Source organism: Diceros bicornis, chromosome 31 (assembly GCF_020826845.1).
Source record: "Diceros bicornis minor isolate mBicDic1 chromosome 31, mDicBic1.mat.cur, whole genome shotgun sequence".
Lineage (NCBI taxonomy): Eukaryota > Metazoa > Chordata > Mammalia > Perissodactyla > Rhinocerotidae > Diceros > Diceros bicornis.
Window position 1 is genome coordinate 26,038,578 of NC_080770.1, and position 17,645 is coordinate 26,056,222.

Genomic DNA, 17,645 nt, shown 5'->3' on the forward strand with positions numbered 1-17,645 from the left:
GGGTGCCCTCAGCAACAACGCTATGTGGTAGTTACAGTCTCCACCCACGCATTAACCTATAACATAACTGAAGCATATTACCAAGAACTAGTTCTTGATCACCATGAATAATGTTCTTATATGAGAAAATGAAGACCTTTAGTTGCCTGAAGGGGAAAAGAAACGGGGGCTGCACCAGAATACTCTTAATGGTTGATAGTTGGAAACTGCTCGTACAGTAAAACTAATTATCCAGAAAGCATGCTTTAGGAATTCTTAAACTTCAAATCTATAAATAGGCTAAAAATGTTTTTAAAAGGGGGGTGGTGGTGAATGTACGTGTGTGAAGAAACAGTAACTGAATACTTAAATACTTGGCAACCTACAAAATAACAGCAGAGAACAAGAGACTGGGATTATAGCAAAGATTATACTGAATATACTAGAGCCTATCTGCCACTCGAAAGGATGGAAGGATAACTCTGGAAGGCACAACACTAACATGGTAGATCACAAACTCTAGAGGGGGAAAGACAAGTTCATCTTATTCATTCACTGCTATAGCCCCAGCTCCCAGGCACATGCCCGGCAAAAGCTGATATTCCATATGCCTGGCTTGAGAAGAGGGTCTGAACTTAAAAATGAGACCCGTGGTGTTTCTTTGCTATTCATGTAACAAGAGTCTTACCAAGGGCAGGATGAATTCTTCACACGTGTGAACTTGTGATTTACCTGAGGGGAAGCCTGTGTATAGAGCACAACCATACCTAAAAGGAATATGGCAAAGGTCGGGGAGTCTGCTTCTCCAGTGGTACTCCTGGTACATGAGAAGGCTGACTGCTCAGGAAACTGCGAAGGCTACTCAGAGTGCTCAGGGAGCACATCCACTCAACAAGGCACTGCAGCTGACAATCCCCTGCCAACACAGACAAAGCTTCTGTGTAAACAGCAGCAAGGAAAACCTAATCAATGGAAAGTGTACCAACAAAAGGTACTTAATGGCATAAACGCAAAATGACACAACATGCTTCAAAATACCATGCCTGGAAACCCAATATACGTCAGGAAGACAGCCCAGTCCATCAACTGTATTCTTAAAGAAGCATATCTGATGAAGAACAGACATGAGCACTGACTGACTAACAATCATGTGGTCTGGATGATTCAAAACACAGCCTTGTAGGGCCTCCACACTGGCTGGGCCTGGTTTAATGTTATCAGCTGAACGACTGGGAACTTTGGCTAGAAAAAGACACAAACCCTGGAAATGAGATGACTCGGTGGAGGTCTGCTCTCTTCTTAGAGTTCCTGGTATCTTCCTATCCGTCTTAGGCCTAAAGTTCCACACTTTTTGATCTGAAAAAATTAACAGCCCTAGCACCTCTCAACTGTCATGTAATACAGGCGAGAGCTGGGATGGAAAACGGAAGGTATCACACAGCCAGTCTCGTCACTGCTTCCGGACCTGAACTTGGACAGACCACCACCTCTGATAATCGGGCTCAAACGTCCTCTCTCTGAGAGAATTACACATGCATCTGTATTTCTGGAGAGGGCTAAGACGGCAATGAGCATGCAGTGATGCTCCCTCACAGGAAAGGGGCAACAGTGCCATGAAGAACTTACTGAAAATAAAGCCTTCGTCAGGGGCATCCTCCTTGAGCTTCCTTCCTCTCCCTTCTTGCCCCTGCTACCTTGAGCCTTTCTTTTATAAGCCCTGCCTCCTACCCTTTATCATAATCGCAATTATTTGAGTAATTAGTAATATCTGTCTACCCCGTCTCCATGAGGACAGGGACTACGTCTGTCCTTCCCACCAATGGAGATGAGCCCCCAGCACCCGGCACGTGGCAGGCAATTTCTGTTGGATGAGTAAATGAACGAATCGGCATTTTGGAAGTCAAAAGTTAACCATGGGGTAAGCAATTAGTTGAAAATGTTTCATCAACAAAACACATACTCCTAACCTCTAATTCTGAAACTAGGAGCTTTTAGGAGCTCTACTTTTTGCACAGAATAATAGGAGGCAGGAAGAACACACACACAAAACGACAATACTCACGGGTGGGGGCTTCTTTCTCATCTCAAACATGCGTGTGGCGCCAAAACTGAGCGAGGCAATGATGGGGCACCTCCCTAGTGAGGGTTCGTCATCGCTATGCCAGTCCACGCTGTCCTTTTCATTTCGGTAAAGATTGCAGAGCAAGGAGTTGAAGGTGTGGCCAGTGTTCTCTTCAATCTGGTTCTTCAGTTTGTGCAGCACAGGATGCCACTGCAGTCAACAGGCCAAGAAAAGGGGCAGACAGTTCACGTACGACACAAGGTGGCAGCCACATGGAAAAACAAAGAAAGCCCCAAATCAGTCAAATGATAAACAGGGGCATGGAATAAGCAAACCACTTGGAATGTAATAAACAGAAGGCAAGAAGAGTAGTTTAATTCTCTTCCATTATTTCTATTTTAAAACAAGTTGACCTCTGCTTATATTAGTGCTTATAAAGGCACTAAGTTTGGTAGAGCAATGTCATGAGGACCAGGCCTATCTACCCATCTCATCCTTGCCATGTGAAATACATGACCCTCACAAAGCAGCAGCTGTCGATACACTCAGGGCAGTCACCTCTTAAGTCACGGAGGTGGTGAGTGGAGCCTAAGTCTGGTTTGCCAGCACAGCTGCCAGGCTGCCAGGCAGTCAGCAGACAGACAGTGAACTCTGAGAAGCGAAACAACTTTCCGGGATCCGAACCCGGGCCGCCAGTAGCGGAGCTCACACACTTAATCGCTAAGCCATGGGGCTGGCCCTTTATATTTGTTCATATTTGGAACTCACTGTCCTGCCATGTATGCTACAGGAAGCTACCATGCCTGACCTTCGGTTGTACTTGGGAACCACGACCAGCGTAGCTTGTACTGGTTCTTGTTAGAATTCTAGGTCCTTCCTCCAAGAAATCTCACCTGCTTTACAGAGCTACCTTTAGGATGGTGGTTCTCAAACTTCACACTATCAAAACTCATTGAGGACCCCATAGAACTACTGCTTATATGGGTTACAGCGATGATATTTACCATATTAAAAATTAAAACGGAAAAAAATTTAAACTACTGGTTAATTCATTAAAAAAATAGCAAACCCATTACATGTTAACATAAATATTATTTATGAAAAATAACTATATTTTCCAGTGCAAAAAATTGGTGAGAAGAGTGGCATAAATCTCTTAAATGTTTTATAAATCTCTTAAATGTCTGGCTTAATTAAAGAGAGTTGACTGCCATATCTGCTTCTGCATTCAATCGGTTACAATATGCTGTTGTCATTGAAGGATATGAAGAAAATGGGCTTCACACAGATACGTAATTAGAAAGGGGAGGAGTCTTTTATAGCCTTTTCAAATAATTGTAGATACTCTTTGATATTACACCAAAACTCAACAAGTACTGATGTCTTATTTAAAATTTTTTTTATTGAGGTAACATTGCTTTATAACATTATATAAATTTCAGGTGTACCTCATTATATTTCAACTTTGATTTCTTAATTGCAATATGGAATCTGAAACCATATCAACGAGCTTTTCCTATTCTGTTACATTTAAACCCAGCTTGCACTTTGAACGCATCTTTTTTTTTTTTTTAATAACTTTATTTATTTATTTTTCCCCCAAAGCCCCAGTAGATAGTTGTATGTCACAGTTGCACATCCTTCTAGTTGCTGTATGTGGGACGCGGCCTCAGCATGGCCGGAGAGCGGTGCGTCGGTGCGCACCCAGAATCCGAACCCGGGTCGCCAGCAGCGGAGCGCGCACACTTAACCGCTAAGCCACGGGGCAGGCCCTGAACGCATCTTTTAATCTGCGTGATTCTGTCACATCAGGCATCGGTCATTTGGAAACTACTGGTTCACTGAGTTATGCAGCTCTTTTAACTGTTGACACGTTTCATTACACAATATCAAAACTCACATCCACTAATATCACCACTGACCTCATCAGAAAAGGCTAATGGGAAGAGGTCAGGCTCAAAGTGGTGGATACGAGTTTTCCAAAATTCTAATTTTTGCTTGAAAACTCAACTTTTATCAAAATTCTAATTTTTGCTTGAAAACTCAACTTTTATCAAAATTCCAATTTTTGCTTGAAAACTCAACTTTTATCATTAGAAACAAATCCTGTCCATCATTTTCCTTGAGTGCCACTGACTTCATTCATTTATGAGAAAATGTCTGCCAAACACTCAAGTCTGAATAGCTACAGCTGGTCTGCCAGTTGTTCTTTTGAGTAAAAATGGTCCATGAACAAAGTAGCCAGTTCAGCTTACAACTTAAACAGTTACACAGTGACGTCACACTTGCTTTGCAGCAGGAGGGTTTTATACATACTTTCCATTTCATCAAACAAACTATTAAGGAGACATGTACTCAAAGACCGAGATTTAATAAAACTAATAACGTTTACCGTTTCATTGAGGGATATATTTAAATGAAACTAGCATTTTTTTTCAACTGGAAGTGCACGGCAGTGAAGAATACAATGATTACTAGCATGGTTTGGTGACAATGCCCTAATTCACGCTCAGGCACCAGCAGTTTTACCCTACTTTTGTATCATCAGTGCAAATCCAACACAGTGAAAATGTCATCTAGTCTCAGCATTACTATAAAAATAGTTTTGACCTTGTGGATTCCCAAAAAGGATTTTATGGACCCCCTCCAGGGATGCACAGATTCTACTTTAAGAACTGCTGCATTTGAGAGCCCCTTCAAAGTCCATGTTCTATGTCTGGTAGTGAAGGAATGGATGTTCAGCAAAGGAAAGCATATTATTATTATTAAGTATATGCCACGGCTATTGTCAGGGAAAACCGCCAGGGAAGCACATGTGGTTATCACTCAGCTTTGCTGTGAGGTGGAAGCCATGATAAAAGCTGGGTTTCCTTGTTATGGATATTAGCATTACATTCTAAGCAGAGGATTTTAAAAAATAAACAGCAACAACAATAAACAAAACTTAGATCAAATAAACAGAAATGTTATTAAACTAACCAATGTTCAAGAGAATAAATTTCAAAGTGAAATTCCACAGTAATGTTAGCAAGCTTTATTTCCTATTTATTTTAAGCTTATCTTCATGGAGATAAAGATCAGATGGTAGAATTATACACTTCACAAGAAAAACAAGAATGTCAAGGAGGAAGAGAGCGTCTCTGCAGTGTGACTGCGCAACTCATTAGCACTTCCCCGACTTGCTGAGGGCCTGAGCACTGACAGCACCAAGCTTGCATTATGTTTCTAAGCGGGTATATGTTTTTTCTTGGTTATTTTTGGTGGTGAAATAAGGAGAAAAAAAGAGGATAATGAACTAGAGTATTAATTTAGACTCTCCGACCAATACTCTATATACAGATCCCTCAGAACTGAACGTCTAAATTAAAATTCAGCGTCATCTCACTGTTCAGTGAAGACATTCTATCCTTAAAAGACATCTGAGGAAAAGAGTATGAGGAAATGTGAACCACAGAAGCCAAAGGACCTATTCAGTGGAGCTCAAACAGTGCTTTGTAGAGTCCCAGGTCCACAGAGGTGCCTCTGGGACCACAAGAGGGAAAAGAGGTCAGGCTGGAGGACTCCCAGCCGGTCAGGGCGCTGTTTGATTTTCATACCCTGGCTTTGTTTAAGATTTAGTTTGAACAAAGACTAATAGAACTTTAATAACCTATGACTGAATCTGCTCCTGTGCTATGGGATACTAAGCCTGAGATATAACAACTTTAAAATTAAATGAGTGCCTCCAACACACTTACACACACATCAGTGAATCCTCCCCTTAAAAAACCTAAGAAAGGGGCAACTCTTTGGACTGTGTTCATGATGTATATAAATAAACTAAATCTATCAGCAATAAACACAAAGTTACGAGCCAGCCAAATTCAAATTAGAGAATTCTAATTTGACAACCTTATATCCAACAAAAGAGGCTTTCTTGAATAAATTATGGTACACATGGATTATGGAATAGTATGCAGCTTTTAAATATGATGTTGTAAAAGAATATTTAATGATACTAAAACATGCTAACAGTTAAATGAAATGTAGTACACATAACTGATTTTACAGAAAAATTCTCTACATATATTTGCCTAAAATAAAAAAAGAAAGGAACCAAAACATCACGTGGAAGAATTATCCCAAATTTTAATATTCTTCATGCTTATCTGCAGTTTCTAAATTTTCAATAATAAACACATATTACTTACATGATAATAAAAGGATTGTCATTAAAAAAGTTCTTTTGAAGAGTTGTCAAAACGTCCCCACAGTCTACAAGGCCGCTCTACTCAGCAGATCTCACGTGCCGTACGTTTATTATAAAGCAGAGGTTCTCAAGCAGGGGCAATTTCGTCCCCAGCAGACGTGTGGCAAGGTCTGGAGGCATTTTTGGCTGTCACAACTGGGTGACAGGTGCTTCTGGCATCTAGTGTGCAGAAGGCATGGGTACTGCCAAACATCCTACAACGCCCAGGACAGCCCCAACAACAAAGAATTATCCAGCCCCAAATGTCAGTAATACCACGGTTGAGAAATGTTGTTCTAAAGAGTGACTAGAATGAATGAGAAAGAACTTCTCCACGGCCTGTTTAACCCTCAACTCCTCTGTTATGACTGTTGACAAGAAGGCAAATTAATTCTGACAGAAACATGGCCAGCAGTCTACGGTGGATTGGCCTAAGTCAACTCTCTTCATGTTTCCAAAGCAACCTCAGATAGGAAGGGTCTCAACACTTCCCTGGGTCACATTCTAAACGCAGCCCTCGAAACCAGAGCATACAGCTATTTTCTTATGTGACAAAGCCATGTGCCCTCCAGTCAATATTTTATCCCTAACATTTCAGTGAGCGGTAGTTCATCATTACAGATTTCTAGAAGCTCTAAAATGTGTCACATTTCTGTCTATCCCAACGCCACAAGCAAAACTCCATTCTCCTCAAAGTCTCTTTCAATAAAGCATAACATTATCTGCCAAAGGCAAGATTCCAGACACTTAACAGGAAGCTATTTCTTGGACCTTAACTCCATCCTCTGGACAAGCTTAATTTATACACTAGAATCGCTTTATCTACTGTCATGGAAATTTTCAAAAACAAAAGCAGCAGCAGAAACAAGCCAGAGCAATGATACGTTAGAAGCCTGAGAACTGCGGCCATAGAATGAATACAAAGTCACCAAGAAAAACACCAGATTTTTTCACAAATGGCCAAAAAGCCTGAGAAATGGAAAAAGACATTGTGACCTCACTGGCCAGTCATAAGGACTTGGCCCACAGCAAATGTGTACCGGGGTGTACACAGAAGGGCTACTGCCAGAAAAGCTTGGGAAAGGGGTAGATTAGGAGGAGAACTGGTTCGTTTCTTGAAATCCTAGAGTCTGCTTCCAGTTTATTCTAGTTTCAGTTTTTTCTCACCCTCAGAGTTCATCTATGGATCAAAAGCACATCAGAGTCATAAGCACAAAGACTCAGTGTTTGAACCCGGAGGATTTTTTGAACTAGGAACCATCATGCAGCTTTGCAAGGTAATTCAATATTATTTTACAGTAGTCTGCACTTATAGTCTATAGTCTATAAAACCATACCAACAACAATATTCCAACATACGTGAGGATTTGGTTCCATAGTGATTCTTGAATAAGTGTAAGGAAGTTCTCCATACCATGCTGTAAGTCTTGGTTGCTGGTAAGTTACATCTAAGAAAGAAAATACAGGGCCTTTGAAACGGTTTGATGCTATTTAAGGTGTCCCTACTGAGTGCCAGCACTACACCTAGCAATGCGCAGGAAGCTGTGAGAAATGCAAAGGCACAGTAAGCATGGGCTCTGACCCAGGGTTCCACCTTCACAAAGGACATGCGGTGTCAGGAGTAGAACGGGTAAGAGCTAAATGAAGAAGACAGACAAGGTACGTTGGCAGAAACAGTACGGGGAAAGGCTCTGGGGGAGAATGTGGGTGACTCACTTGTGTCAGCGACGACATAAACAAGAGCGAGGGAGTCACACTGCAGAACAGAGGGGTTCAGATCAGGGAGGGTCTAGAAAGCAGGATATGGTGTCTGAACCCTTGCAGGGAGGAATCTGTGGCACCAAAGTCCATACAAGAAACAAGATAAACTGTTCCCCCCGTGCCACCAGTGTCTTAGCCCCTTTGATTCTGAATAAAGAAAAAAGTGCTCTGACCAACCACAGCATGTAGCTGATTTTAGTCAGAAGTTTTCGATATCCAGTTTATTTAGCGAGGGAGTTATCCATAGATCTGCTATTGTACCCACAACTGATATCAACCAGGACAACAAGAAGAACAGTAATAATAAAAGCAGCTAACATTCATTGAAAGCTTACTATATACCAGGCATTCTGTTAAGTACCCATCATGCATTATCTCATTTAATTATCAAAACAACCTTATAAGGTAGATATTATTATTAGTTCAATTCTACAGATCAGAAAACCAAAGATGTGAAAATTACTTAACTGTAATTTACTTAAAATTAACAATTACTTTGCATGACAGAGCCAGAAATCAAAGCCACATCTGTCACCAAAAGCCCTGCTGCAGGAACTGCTGAGGGTTAGGAGAAGGTTGCCCTGAAAAGCTGACTCGTATTCTGATGTCTGAGTCACAAAAATGAAGCCAGTATACTTTGCCTCTTTCCTTACAGAAAATCTAAATTCACTCAACAGGCCAGAAAGGAAATTTGACGCTGGAGCACAGACGCCCCCCAGTGACCACCTCTGGTATAGCAGGTGCTGCCCTTGTGAATGCGGACAGAGGAGCAGGTTCCAAGTCAGGCCATGTTTACAAGCCCAGGAGAGTTCATATGTTGAAGCTAAAGGGGACTGGACTCTTCTAGTGAAACTGAGAATAAAAAGCCAGTATAAGAAGGATTGCGAGGGGCCGGCCCAGTAGCATAGTGGTTGAGTGTGCACAATCTGCTTCAGTGGCCTGGGGTTCATGGGTTTGGATCCTGTGCACAGACCTATGCACTGCTCATCAAGCCATGCTGTGGCAGCGTCCCACATGCCAAGTGGAGGAAGATGGGCACAGATGTTAGCTCAGGGCCAATCTTCCTCACCAAAAAAAAAAAAGAAGAAGAAGGATTGCAACAAGAACATATGCCAAATAGAATCAGAAAAAAGAAAGCTCTGGAAGTTTCTATGAAGAAAGAGGAAAGTTGGCTCCATTTGAAGTAATAAAGTTGGTGAATAAACACACAGGGAAATAAGTATGTCAACCACAGTTCAGCCAAACCAAAGGTCCTTTGGTTCCTTGAATCCCACTCTATACTCTTGCCCTGTTCTCTCTGAGAACTACATCTATTTCTTCTGCCTGGAATACTCTTCCCTGTGCCCTCTGACTGCCTAATTCCTTCTCATCCTAGGGTCTCAGGTTTTGAATCTCTATTTGAGACTGGCTGTGGTGAGAAGAGCAACGGTATTAGAAAACATTCCAGAAAGGGAGACCAGTGGCAAAAATGCCATCTCAGAGATCTACTCACTCTCTCTGACGCCCGTCCTCTGTTTCCAGGGAACCTCCCGACAAAGCTGTTCCAACACCCAGTCGGCTTCTTTCACGTCCACAAAGCCAGGATACAAACGCACCCTTGATGCAGAAAGAACCGTTATTAACAAAAGAACGGGGAAGATGGGTTAGACTCTACCCGTTAGCAGAGTCAATTAATCTGGATGATGCTTCCTTTCACGGGAAGATGAAATCGTCTATCACACCTCCCCAGGCAGGCAGAGCCTAAGACCACCAGGTCACGATGCTCCAGATGTAAAACAAACTCCTTTCATGTTAAGACAAATAAAAGAGGCAATGACACACAGAGGGACGCAAGAGGGCTTTTACAGACGTGGTTCAAATACTGCTCCAGCATTGATCAGCTGGGAAACCTTGGGCAAAGTACTTCACCTCTCTGAACCTTGGTTTTTCTCATCTGTAACACAAAGATGATATCCACCTCATAAGGTCACTATGAAAAGTACAATAACTAATAAAATGCCTGGCCCTGTGTTATTTTAACAATTGGTAATCTTCTGAGACCATGCCAATTGTAAGGAAAGCGATCACTTATGACTGTATCGAAATACACATATCCAAATGAGGGTCCTTTCTCTCACTGAATATACACTTATTTCAACAATGCCAAGTCAGCTCAAAACCATTCTGGATATCCCTCTTAAGACATGTTCCAGAAGCTCATGGAACATTCTCTTGAACAGCCCTGATGGTAGCGGAAATTCACTCTTTGAAGATGTGTTTGATTTTTTTTTAACAGCACAACACGTAATTTATTAACTGATTTTAACCAGTTGCCCAGTGTAAAATGTTTGGATCTGAATTACTATTTTTCCAGTTTTACTGAGCTGTAACGGGCAGACAGCGCCGTGTCAGCTGAAGGGGCACAGCAAAATGATCTGATTCACACACACCATGAAACAATTTTCTGAAAGAGCCAAAGCTCACCTGAAGCCACACCGGGTTAACAACGGCTGTGACCAGAGTAACGCAACGTGTTTTCTCACGTGACTGTCAAACCTGCTTTAAAAGGGACATTCCAGAAAGGGTTGTAACAGTGGCAGTGCCGCTGGACTCATTACAGAGACTGCCCAGTCAACAGAAGCCCTTCCTAAGCATTCATTTAAATGTGTAAATTCTGATATATTTGTTTTAAGTGTCTCATTATTTTATAGTGACAATCAGTATACTCATGCATTAAGGTGACACTTTCAAAATGTTTTTAAAACAATGACTAATGCCCAATATACCCTAAATCGTATGTGCTTTAACTTTACTGAAATCTACCTTAATATAGATTAAGGTATTAATCTATTAATGTAGACTAAGGATTACTGTAACTTGATATATATGTTTATATAATAGTATATGATTAACACAACAATATATGTAGTAATATGTATAATGTGACATAATAATACAACGTAGCACTCAACACAGAAGTCAGGCTAGACGCGACTCTAACTTAAAGTCACTGTGCGGCACTAGGAAAAGGTACTCCATCTCCCTGGGCCTCATTCCTTCATCTGAAAACCTGGGGAGGTAACAGTTACTACACTTGACAGACAGGCTGTGAAATGGTGTGAAGCTAGAAATGCTATATAAAAAGAAATCTTACCAAATTCTTACTCCTCAAAAATTTAGGGGGCAGAAGTTACCTATTTCAGGTAAGGGAGTAGAATATTTTAAGAGACCATGACTCAGTAATAATTCTAATCACTTTCTAGTGAGGATTCACTTACCTAGATACGCCTGTGGCTGATAAGCTGATTTCATATACACCCTCTTTGCTAAAGAAACAAAGAAAACAGACTTGTTAGTATCAGGCAATACAACACACTCCACCCATTGAAAGGCCCGCCCTTTGGAGTTTCCAAAATCCTGGCTCACCAGAATCATTTAACAAGGAGGGCACACTATGAGGGAGGCAGAGCCCCACCTTCTTCTACCACTGAGATAAAGGGCAAGATGGTGCCCTAATCATTAATGGCATTGGGCATAGAATCCTGGCAGGATCGGGCCATGGAGACGAAGACTGGGATAAAATAAATTCTGAGTCTATCTTTATATTTCACCCATAATCTAGGCTGATATGGTCCAGAAATCTATCACACAATATAGCACCCTTTGGAGACTCTGGAATAGGGATCATTTAACAGGTACCAAGTACACCTCAGGGCTGTGACTTCTGTTGCTTTCAAAGACACATGTCTAACGAGGCTCCTCCTGTGATTAAAATCCTTCAAAGGCTCCCCATCAACTTTCCAGCATTGCATTCAAGGTCTGCACGATCTAGCTCCACCTCCCGACAGCTCCCACTGACTCATCCTCCTCCAGTAATAACTGGAGGAGGATGGAATCTCCTGAATACACCACCACGTTTCTCATCCTGTGCTGTTCCACATGCCGGAATGCCTCCCCGCCATCCAGCACCCCAATCCAACCCACTCCCAGCTTTGGTCCAGTGGAAAACTCATCCTTCAAAATCTCAGCTCAGCATCACCTTCTGTAAACCTTTCCTGACATTTAATCCACCCAAATAAGGTTAATCATCTCACCCCGGGTGCTCCCACTAGACCTCACACATAAGTCTACAGTCTCACGACATACAGGATTACAGTTTATCTGATTACGTGTCTATGTCATTTACTAGAGTGGGCTACTGAGGGGCAAGGAATGGGTTATTATTCTGTTTCCCAGTGCCTAGCACGTAGTAGATGGACAAGAAAAGCGTACCGAATTTAATCAAATGTGCAAAAGCACAAAACTGTTGGAGATGAGCAGGGCGGCAAGGTCCATGGTGAGAAAAGTGACCCAGACTGGATAGGGGCCTCCATCAAGATAACTGTGTCAGATCCTTCTCAGACAGACAAGTTACAGAGAATCATATAAAGGGACAGTTTTCACATCACACTTTGCCATGTGAGTGAGTAGTTCCTGATCTCCAAGCTGGGCTCTTAGGTAGATGTGTGAGGCCCTCTGAGCCAAAATGTAGGCAGAGTTACTGTCATATATATTTATCACATTTCTAAATGAGTTACCTATAAAGTTTCCCAGACTGTGAATACAATGTTTCAGTACGATATATTTTGGGCCACATTTAGAAACTGGCTCACTTCAAATGTGGGCGACATTTCTGGCTATTACAAAAAAAAAAAATCTAGCATAGCTCACTTCAGATAACCAGAATTAACAAACCCTAGGGTCAAGTAGGAATGTGCTGTCATTTTGCTCTGACGTGGAAATTCACAATTGCCCATTTTTTCAGCCTAAATGTCCCATCTGTACCTTGTAACAGGTTTCATGGTTTTGTTTATTCTCTTTATCTCTAATGGAGGCAATATCACTTTGGTACTTATAAAACAATCAAAGACTGTTAGAGCTACTAGACTGGGCCTTAAGTGATTATGTGGTCCAAACCCTTAATATTACACACAAGGAAGCTAAAGTCTAGAGAGATGGCAATAACTTACCTAAGGACTAGTTACATAGCTAACTAGTGGTGAGGTCACGATGACATATCCTCTTTGAAAGTATGATGACATTTGTGTTAGTTTCAAATTTTTCTAAGATATACAAAATACGCAAACAACCAAACAGCTTAATAGACTGCTCATGAGCAATAACATACACATAATGCTAGTTTGCTCAAATAAAAGGACGCTTTCTACTGACGATTTATCAACATCAGCTGGAAATTGAGAAGCAAGAAGAGAGGAGTCAAAGCATCTTTCATCAATTTTGGAAAAGAATATTTTAGACACAGATCAATATAAGAGGAATGTTTACCATCACCTAAATTGCTCTGGAAAAATTATGTGGTTTCAAAAAACCAACATTTAAGATCATCTAGATTGTAGTATCTTTCATAAACATTGCTAGTAAAATGGTACTTAAAGGCTTCTCAAAGAGCCATGTTTCAATGACTCAGGAAAAATTCTCCTCTGTCTTTATGTGGAAGATATTTTAGCTTACTGCAGATATATTCGTGAAACAAGGTCACGAAATCTACCCCAGGGTCAGAGTTTAATGCACAGACACCTTGCTGCATTTTCCACGCCATCAGCAAACTCAGAAAGGCTTCTCAAAGGACCAACTTTAAAGACATCTGAGATAGAATATCCCTGCCTAAAATTAAGACACTAATTGGGCCATTATCTCTTCCAGATGGAAACACCAGGGTCTGGGAAAGATTCCAGGCTCTCCATCTCTCTGTGGCAACAGTTACAGGAAGGCAGCAAATTACTTACTCGATCACTCGAGGCTCTGGGGCTCTGCGTACTACCTGCAAGGAAATACGCAGATCTTACTTCCGGAATGATTCCTAATCCTCAGAGTGTCTTACTTGCAGAATTACCATATCCTCTCATTTCTGGTAAAAATAAATGAGGTTTCCCTTTTTTACTCCAAGCTCTTACTATCCAACCAGAGACCCTCGTTTCTGTTCTTCTTAGAACTACTTCACAGTTGCTAGTGGGCTTTAAAAAATGATATAATTAGAATTAATCCCTTTCCCTAACAGCCAGCAATTCTGGAAAAATCCTTCCAGATTTTTAAAAATAGAAGATATAGGGGCTGGCCCCGTGGCCTAATGGTTAAGTTCAGCACACTCCACTTCAGTGGCCCTGGTTCAGTTCCTGGGCACGGACCTACACCACTCATCAGCGGCCAGGCTGTGGCAGCAACCCACATACAAAATAGAGGAAGACCGACAGAGATGTTATCTTGGGGCTAACCTTCCTCAAGCAAATTATCTTGGGGCTAACCTTCCTCAAGCAAAAAGAAGACTGGCAACAGATGTTAGCTCAGGGTGAATCTTCCTCAGCAAAAAAAAAAAAAAAAGAAAGAAGATATACTATGACATAAGGGGTTTTAGTCATTATTTATGCACTCATTACTATAGCAAGATGCCTGATTTTTAGCCCTTTTTTCCATGTTATTAAAAACAGTGACTCTTCACTGTTTCTTACGTTTTTTCCCCCAAGGAAAAAAAAGTTAAAAAACCAGGCATTGTAGTAGCCAAAATTTCAATCCAATTGCAGAGACATGTACTGCACTAGCACTGAAGACAGCATGGTTTTAGGACTGTGAGAACTGAGATAACCAACGCAAGCTCCAGTCATGGTACAACCTCTCACCTCTAGTCATGGTATAGCCTCTGTGCCAAAAAAATGAGAATTCTATATGCCCACAAATTAGAGGCAGGGGCCGGCCCCATGCCTTAGTGGTTAAGTGCACACGCTCCACTACAGGCGGCCCTGGTTCGGATCCCGGGTGCGCACTGACGCACCGCTTCTCCGGCCATGCTGATGCAGCGTCCCACATACAGCAACTAGAAGGATGTGCAACTATGACATACAACTATCTACTGGGGCTTTGGGGGAAAAAAAGGAGGAGGATTGGCAATAGATGTTAGCTCAGAGCCAGTCTTCCTCAGCAAAAAGAGGAGGATTAGCATGGATGTTAGCTCAGGGCCGATCTTCCTCACAAAAAATTTAAAAAAATTAGAGGCCGACTAGAAAGAATCCTCAGACATACTAAGGAACTGATACCCCACATTTCATTTTTATTATAGGCCTTTCACTCTCCTTTTATTAGTGAATTTATTCAGTCACTATTAACTTGAGTGTCAACTATGCGAATATAGCTTTTATAAGCAAATCTGTTACTGCTGTAGGAGAAACAAGAATTTACCTCCTGCGGTTCTTTGAACACAAACTGTCTGTCCGACAGAATATGCTCCTTGTTCATCCAGGTCTGACCAGGCCTCTGGTGGAGATGGCTCTTAGCAGTGGGAGCTGAAGCAAGAGAGTGAACAGACTCAAACCAGGGGAAAATCTGCTCTCATCACCTTCTAGTGAGCGAGGGCCAATAATATCTACTTGGAGATGACCTCTATGACATCCAGAAATTAATTAGTGAAGTCTACCGAAGACCTCAATACACACACTGGAAGGTTTGAGAGTACTGACTAAACATAAAGAACACTAAGGACTGACCCTTAGCTTACTATCCACAAAATCAGACAAAATACCAGCCATGTTTTAAATAATTCCTTAACAGCAACTGAAATGCAAATCCACTATAAACCAAAAGAATATAAGAAAGAGGATGATAGCTGTCCACATAGACACACACACAGACACACACACACGATCCCCACAGGTTCTTGCCTGGCTGAGCCATGGCCTGGCTCCGAGCAGGGCCAGCCCAGGCGCCCTGCACGCGGGCTCGCCGCCTCTTGTCCTCCATGTTGACCACAAAGGCTTCTGCTTTTAGCTTTCAGAAGATTTCATTCCTGATTCAAACCACACAATAATATCTGTTAAAAAAAACAAAAGTCCTTTTAGTTAGGATTGTGAGAGCCTGGACTACTAGAGGGTAATTATAACCCTTTCAGGCAAAAAAGATGGCTCAATAGCAATCAGAGCTTCTACATAAAGTCAACTTCTGTCATCACAACATCTCAATCAAGGAGCCTCCTAAGTCACGTGGGGCTGCTGGTTTTAATGTTTATCTTCTGCAATTTTATAGTACTTTTGCTTCTTTCACAAGAAAACACGTTAAGAAATTCTAAGACCTATCATAAATCACATTACTCTTATTAGTCTCCAAGAGCAAAACATAAGGAAACTGTAATACTCTGTCACCTACGTGGACCCTGAGAAATAGGCTAAGACTCAGTTTCAAGCACATTTCCATACTCCATTATCACTGGCTGCATCAAACTTCCCTGGAAGCTTGTAAAAAACACCCATGGCCTGACTGAGAAGACCTGATTTAGGATAAATACAGGTGCCTGTCTTTGTAACAAGCATTGTAGGAGATGGTGACGAGCAGGTACGTAGGAGGCCCACGAGGTTAACTGGCTCACCCAGAGTCACTCAGGAAATCAACAGCAGGTAGATTAACACTCAAATTTTAAGTTCCAGTCTTCAGCTAATTGAAAAATCCACCTCATAATGGCCAGTAATACAAATTTGACATTTTTGCCACTAAATTTTAGCTCACAGCAAATACAGGAGCATGCACAGCTACAGAAACAAAACAAAAACAAAAGCAAGGAGGTCCAGGCTCAGTGTTCTGAACCTATGATCCATTTCTTCATGGGTCTATCTAAGAAAGCTTCACATCTCAAGTTCTCGAAGGTCCCAAGCCCATTTCATAGCTTCTTTAGCCTACCCATTCCCAGGCCCCAACCCCAGCCCTTCTGATTCAGTAGAGCCGAGCTGGGCCCAGGACTCTGTATGTTTAGCAAATTCCCCCAGGTGACAAGTATGTAACTGTTCTCATCTAATAGGTGGGGAGATAACGGAGGCTGCCATCGGCCCAAAGAGTTAATGGCAGAATCAAATAGCAACTCTCCAGTCCCACAGAAGTGCAGACAAAGGCCTCGTCTGCATTTCCTCTCAACTGAGGCCTTAAAAGCTTAACATGACAGCTATTGCAATTAGTTCTTGCTCTGTCCACAGGGCAGCGGTATGTTATGTCAAGGACAGCTGCTGAAAGTACAGGTTCCCGAGCCCCATCCTGGACCCACTGAACCTGTGGCGTCCCAGGCTTCCTCCATCCCGGGATTCTTTATCCAGATAAAGCTTGACCCGCTCAGAATCCGGATCTGTCACCCCCAGCTGCAGGACCTGTGGCAAACGACTTCGCCTTTCCGAGCCTCAGCTTCTTCTCTGTAAACAAGGGAACCAGGACCTTTCTCGCGGCTGAGGTGCAGACCGGCGACCCTCGCAGGCCAGAGAGCCCGTCCCCTCCTCAAGGGGGAGCAACTGCCCTCCTTTAGACCCTTCTTTCTCCTCCAGGAGGCCCGGGATGAGGTCCCGGAGGTCTTCCGAGAAGGGACCTCAGGGCCGGTTCCCCCTCCCCCAGCCCCGGGCCCCCAGTAGTAAGCCGCGCGCAGGGTCAAACCCACTCGGCGCGGCAGAACACCCTACCGTCCCGCAGCTGCTCCGCCGCCCCCGCTCCGGGGAACCTTAAGAGTGGGGCACCGACTCCAGCAACACCCAACCACAGGCCGCGGCGGCCGGCACTTCCTCTGACGTCACGCGCCCCCGCAGCCGCTTCCGGCGCCCCGCTGGGGGTCCGGGCGGC

General features: G+C 42.6%; 1 protein-coding gene across 6 annotated transcripts in view; it reads right to left on the reverse strand.

The window, feature by feature from the left end:
• Positions 1-17,567, reverse strand: part of ALKBH3 (alkB homolog 3, alpha-ketoglutarate dependent dioxygenase) — a 40,173-nt gene extending 22,606 nt beyond the window's left edge. For 5 of the 6 annotated variants that reach the window (XR_009216292.1, XM_058527115.1, XM_058527112.1 and 2 more), the window contains exons 1-8: positions 17,467-17,541; positions 15,719-15,867; positions 15,240-15,343; positions 13,796-13,830; positions 11,288-11,335; positions 9,523-9,626; positions 7,629-7,717; positions 2,042-2,251 (exon numbers count right to left, since the gene is read on the reverse strand). Coding sequence is in view for 5 of the 6 variants with exons in the window: in XM_058527115.1 (XP_058383098.1) it covers positions 2,042-2,251; positions 7,629-7,717; positions 9,523-9,626; positions 11,288-11,335; positions 13,796-13,830; positions 15,240-15,343; positions 15,719-15,797 (669 nt within the window). In the remaining variant the exon portion in view is untranslated. Of the gene's footprint in view, positions 1-2,041; positions 2,252-7,628; positions 7,718-9,522; positions 9,627-11,287; positions 11,336-13,795; positions 13,831-15,239; positions 15,344-15,718; positions 15,868-17,466 lie in introns of all 6 variants that reach the window. The other variant, XM_058527113.1, reaches the window with a different exon arrangement.
• Positions 17,568-17,645: the final 78 nt, after the last annotated feature.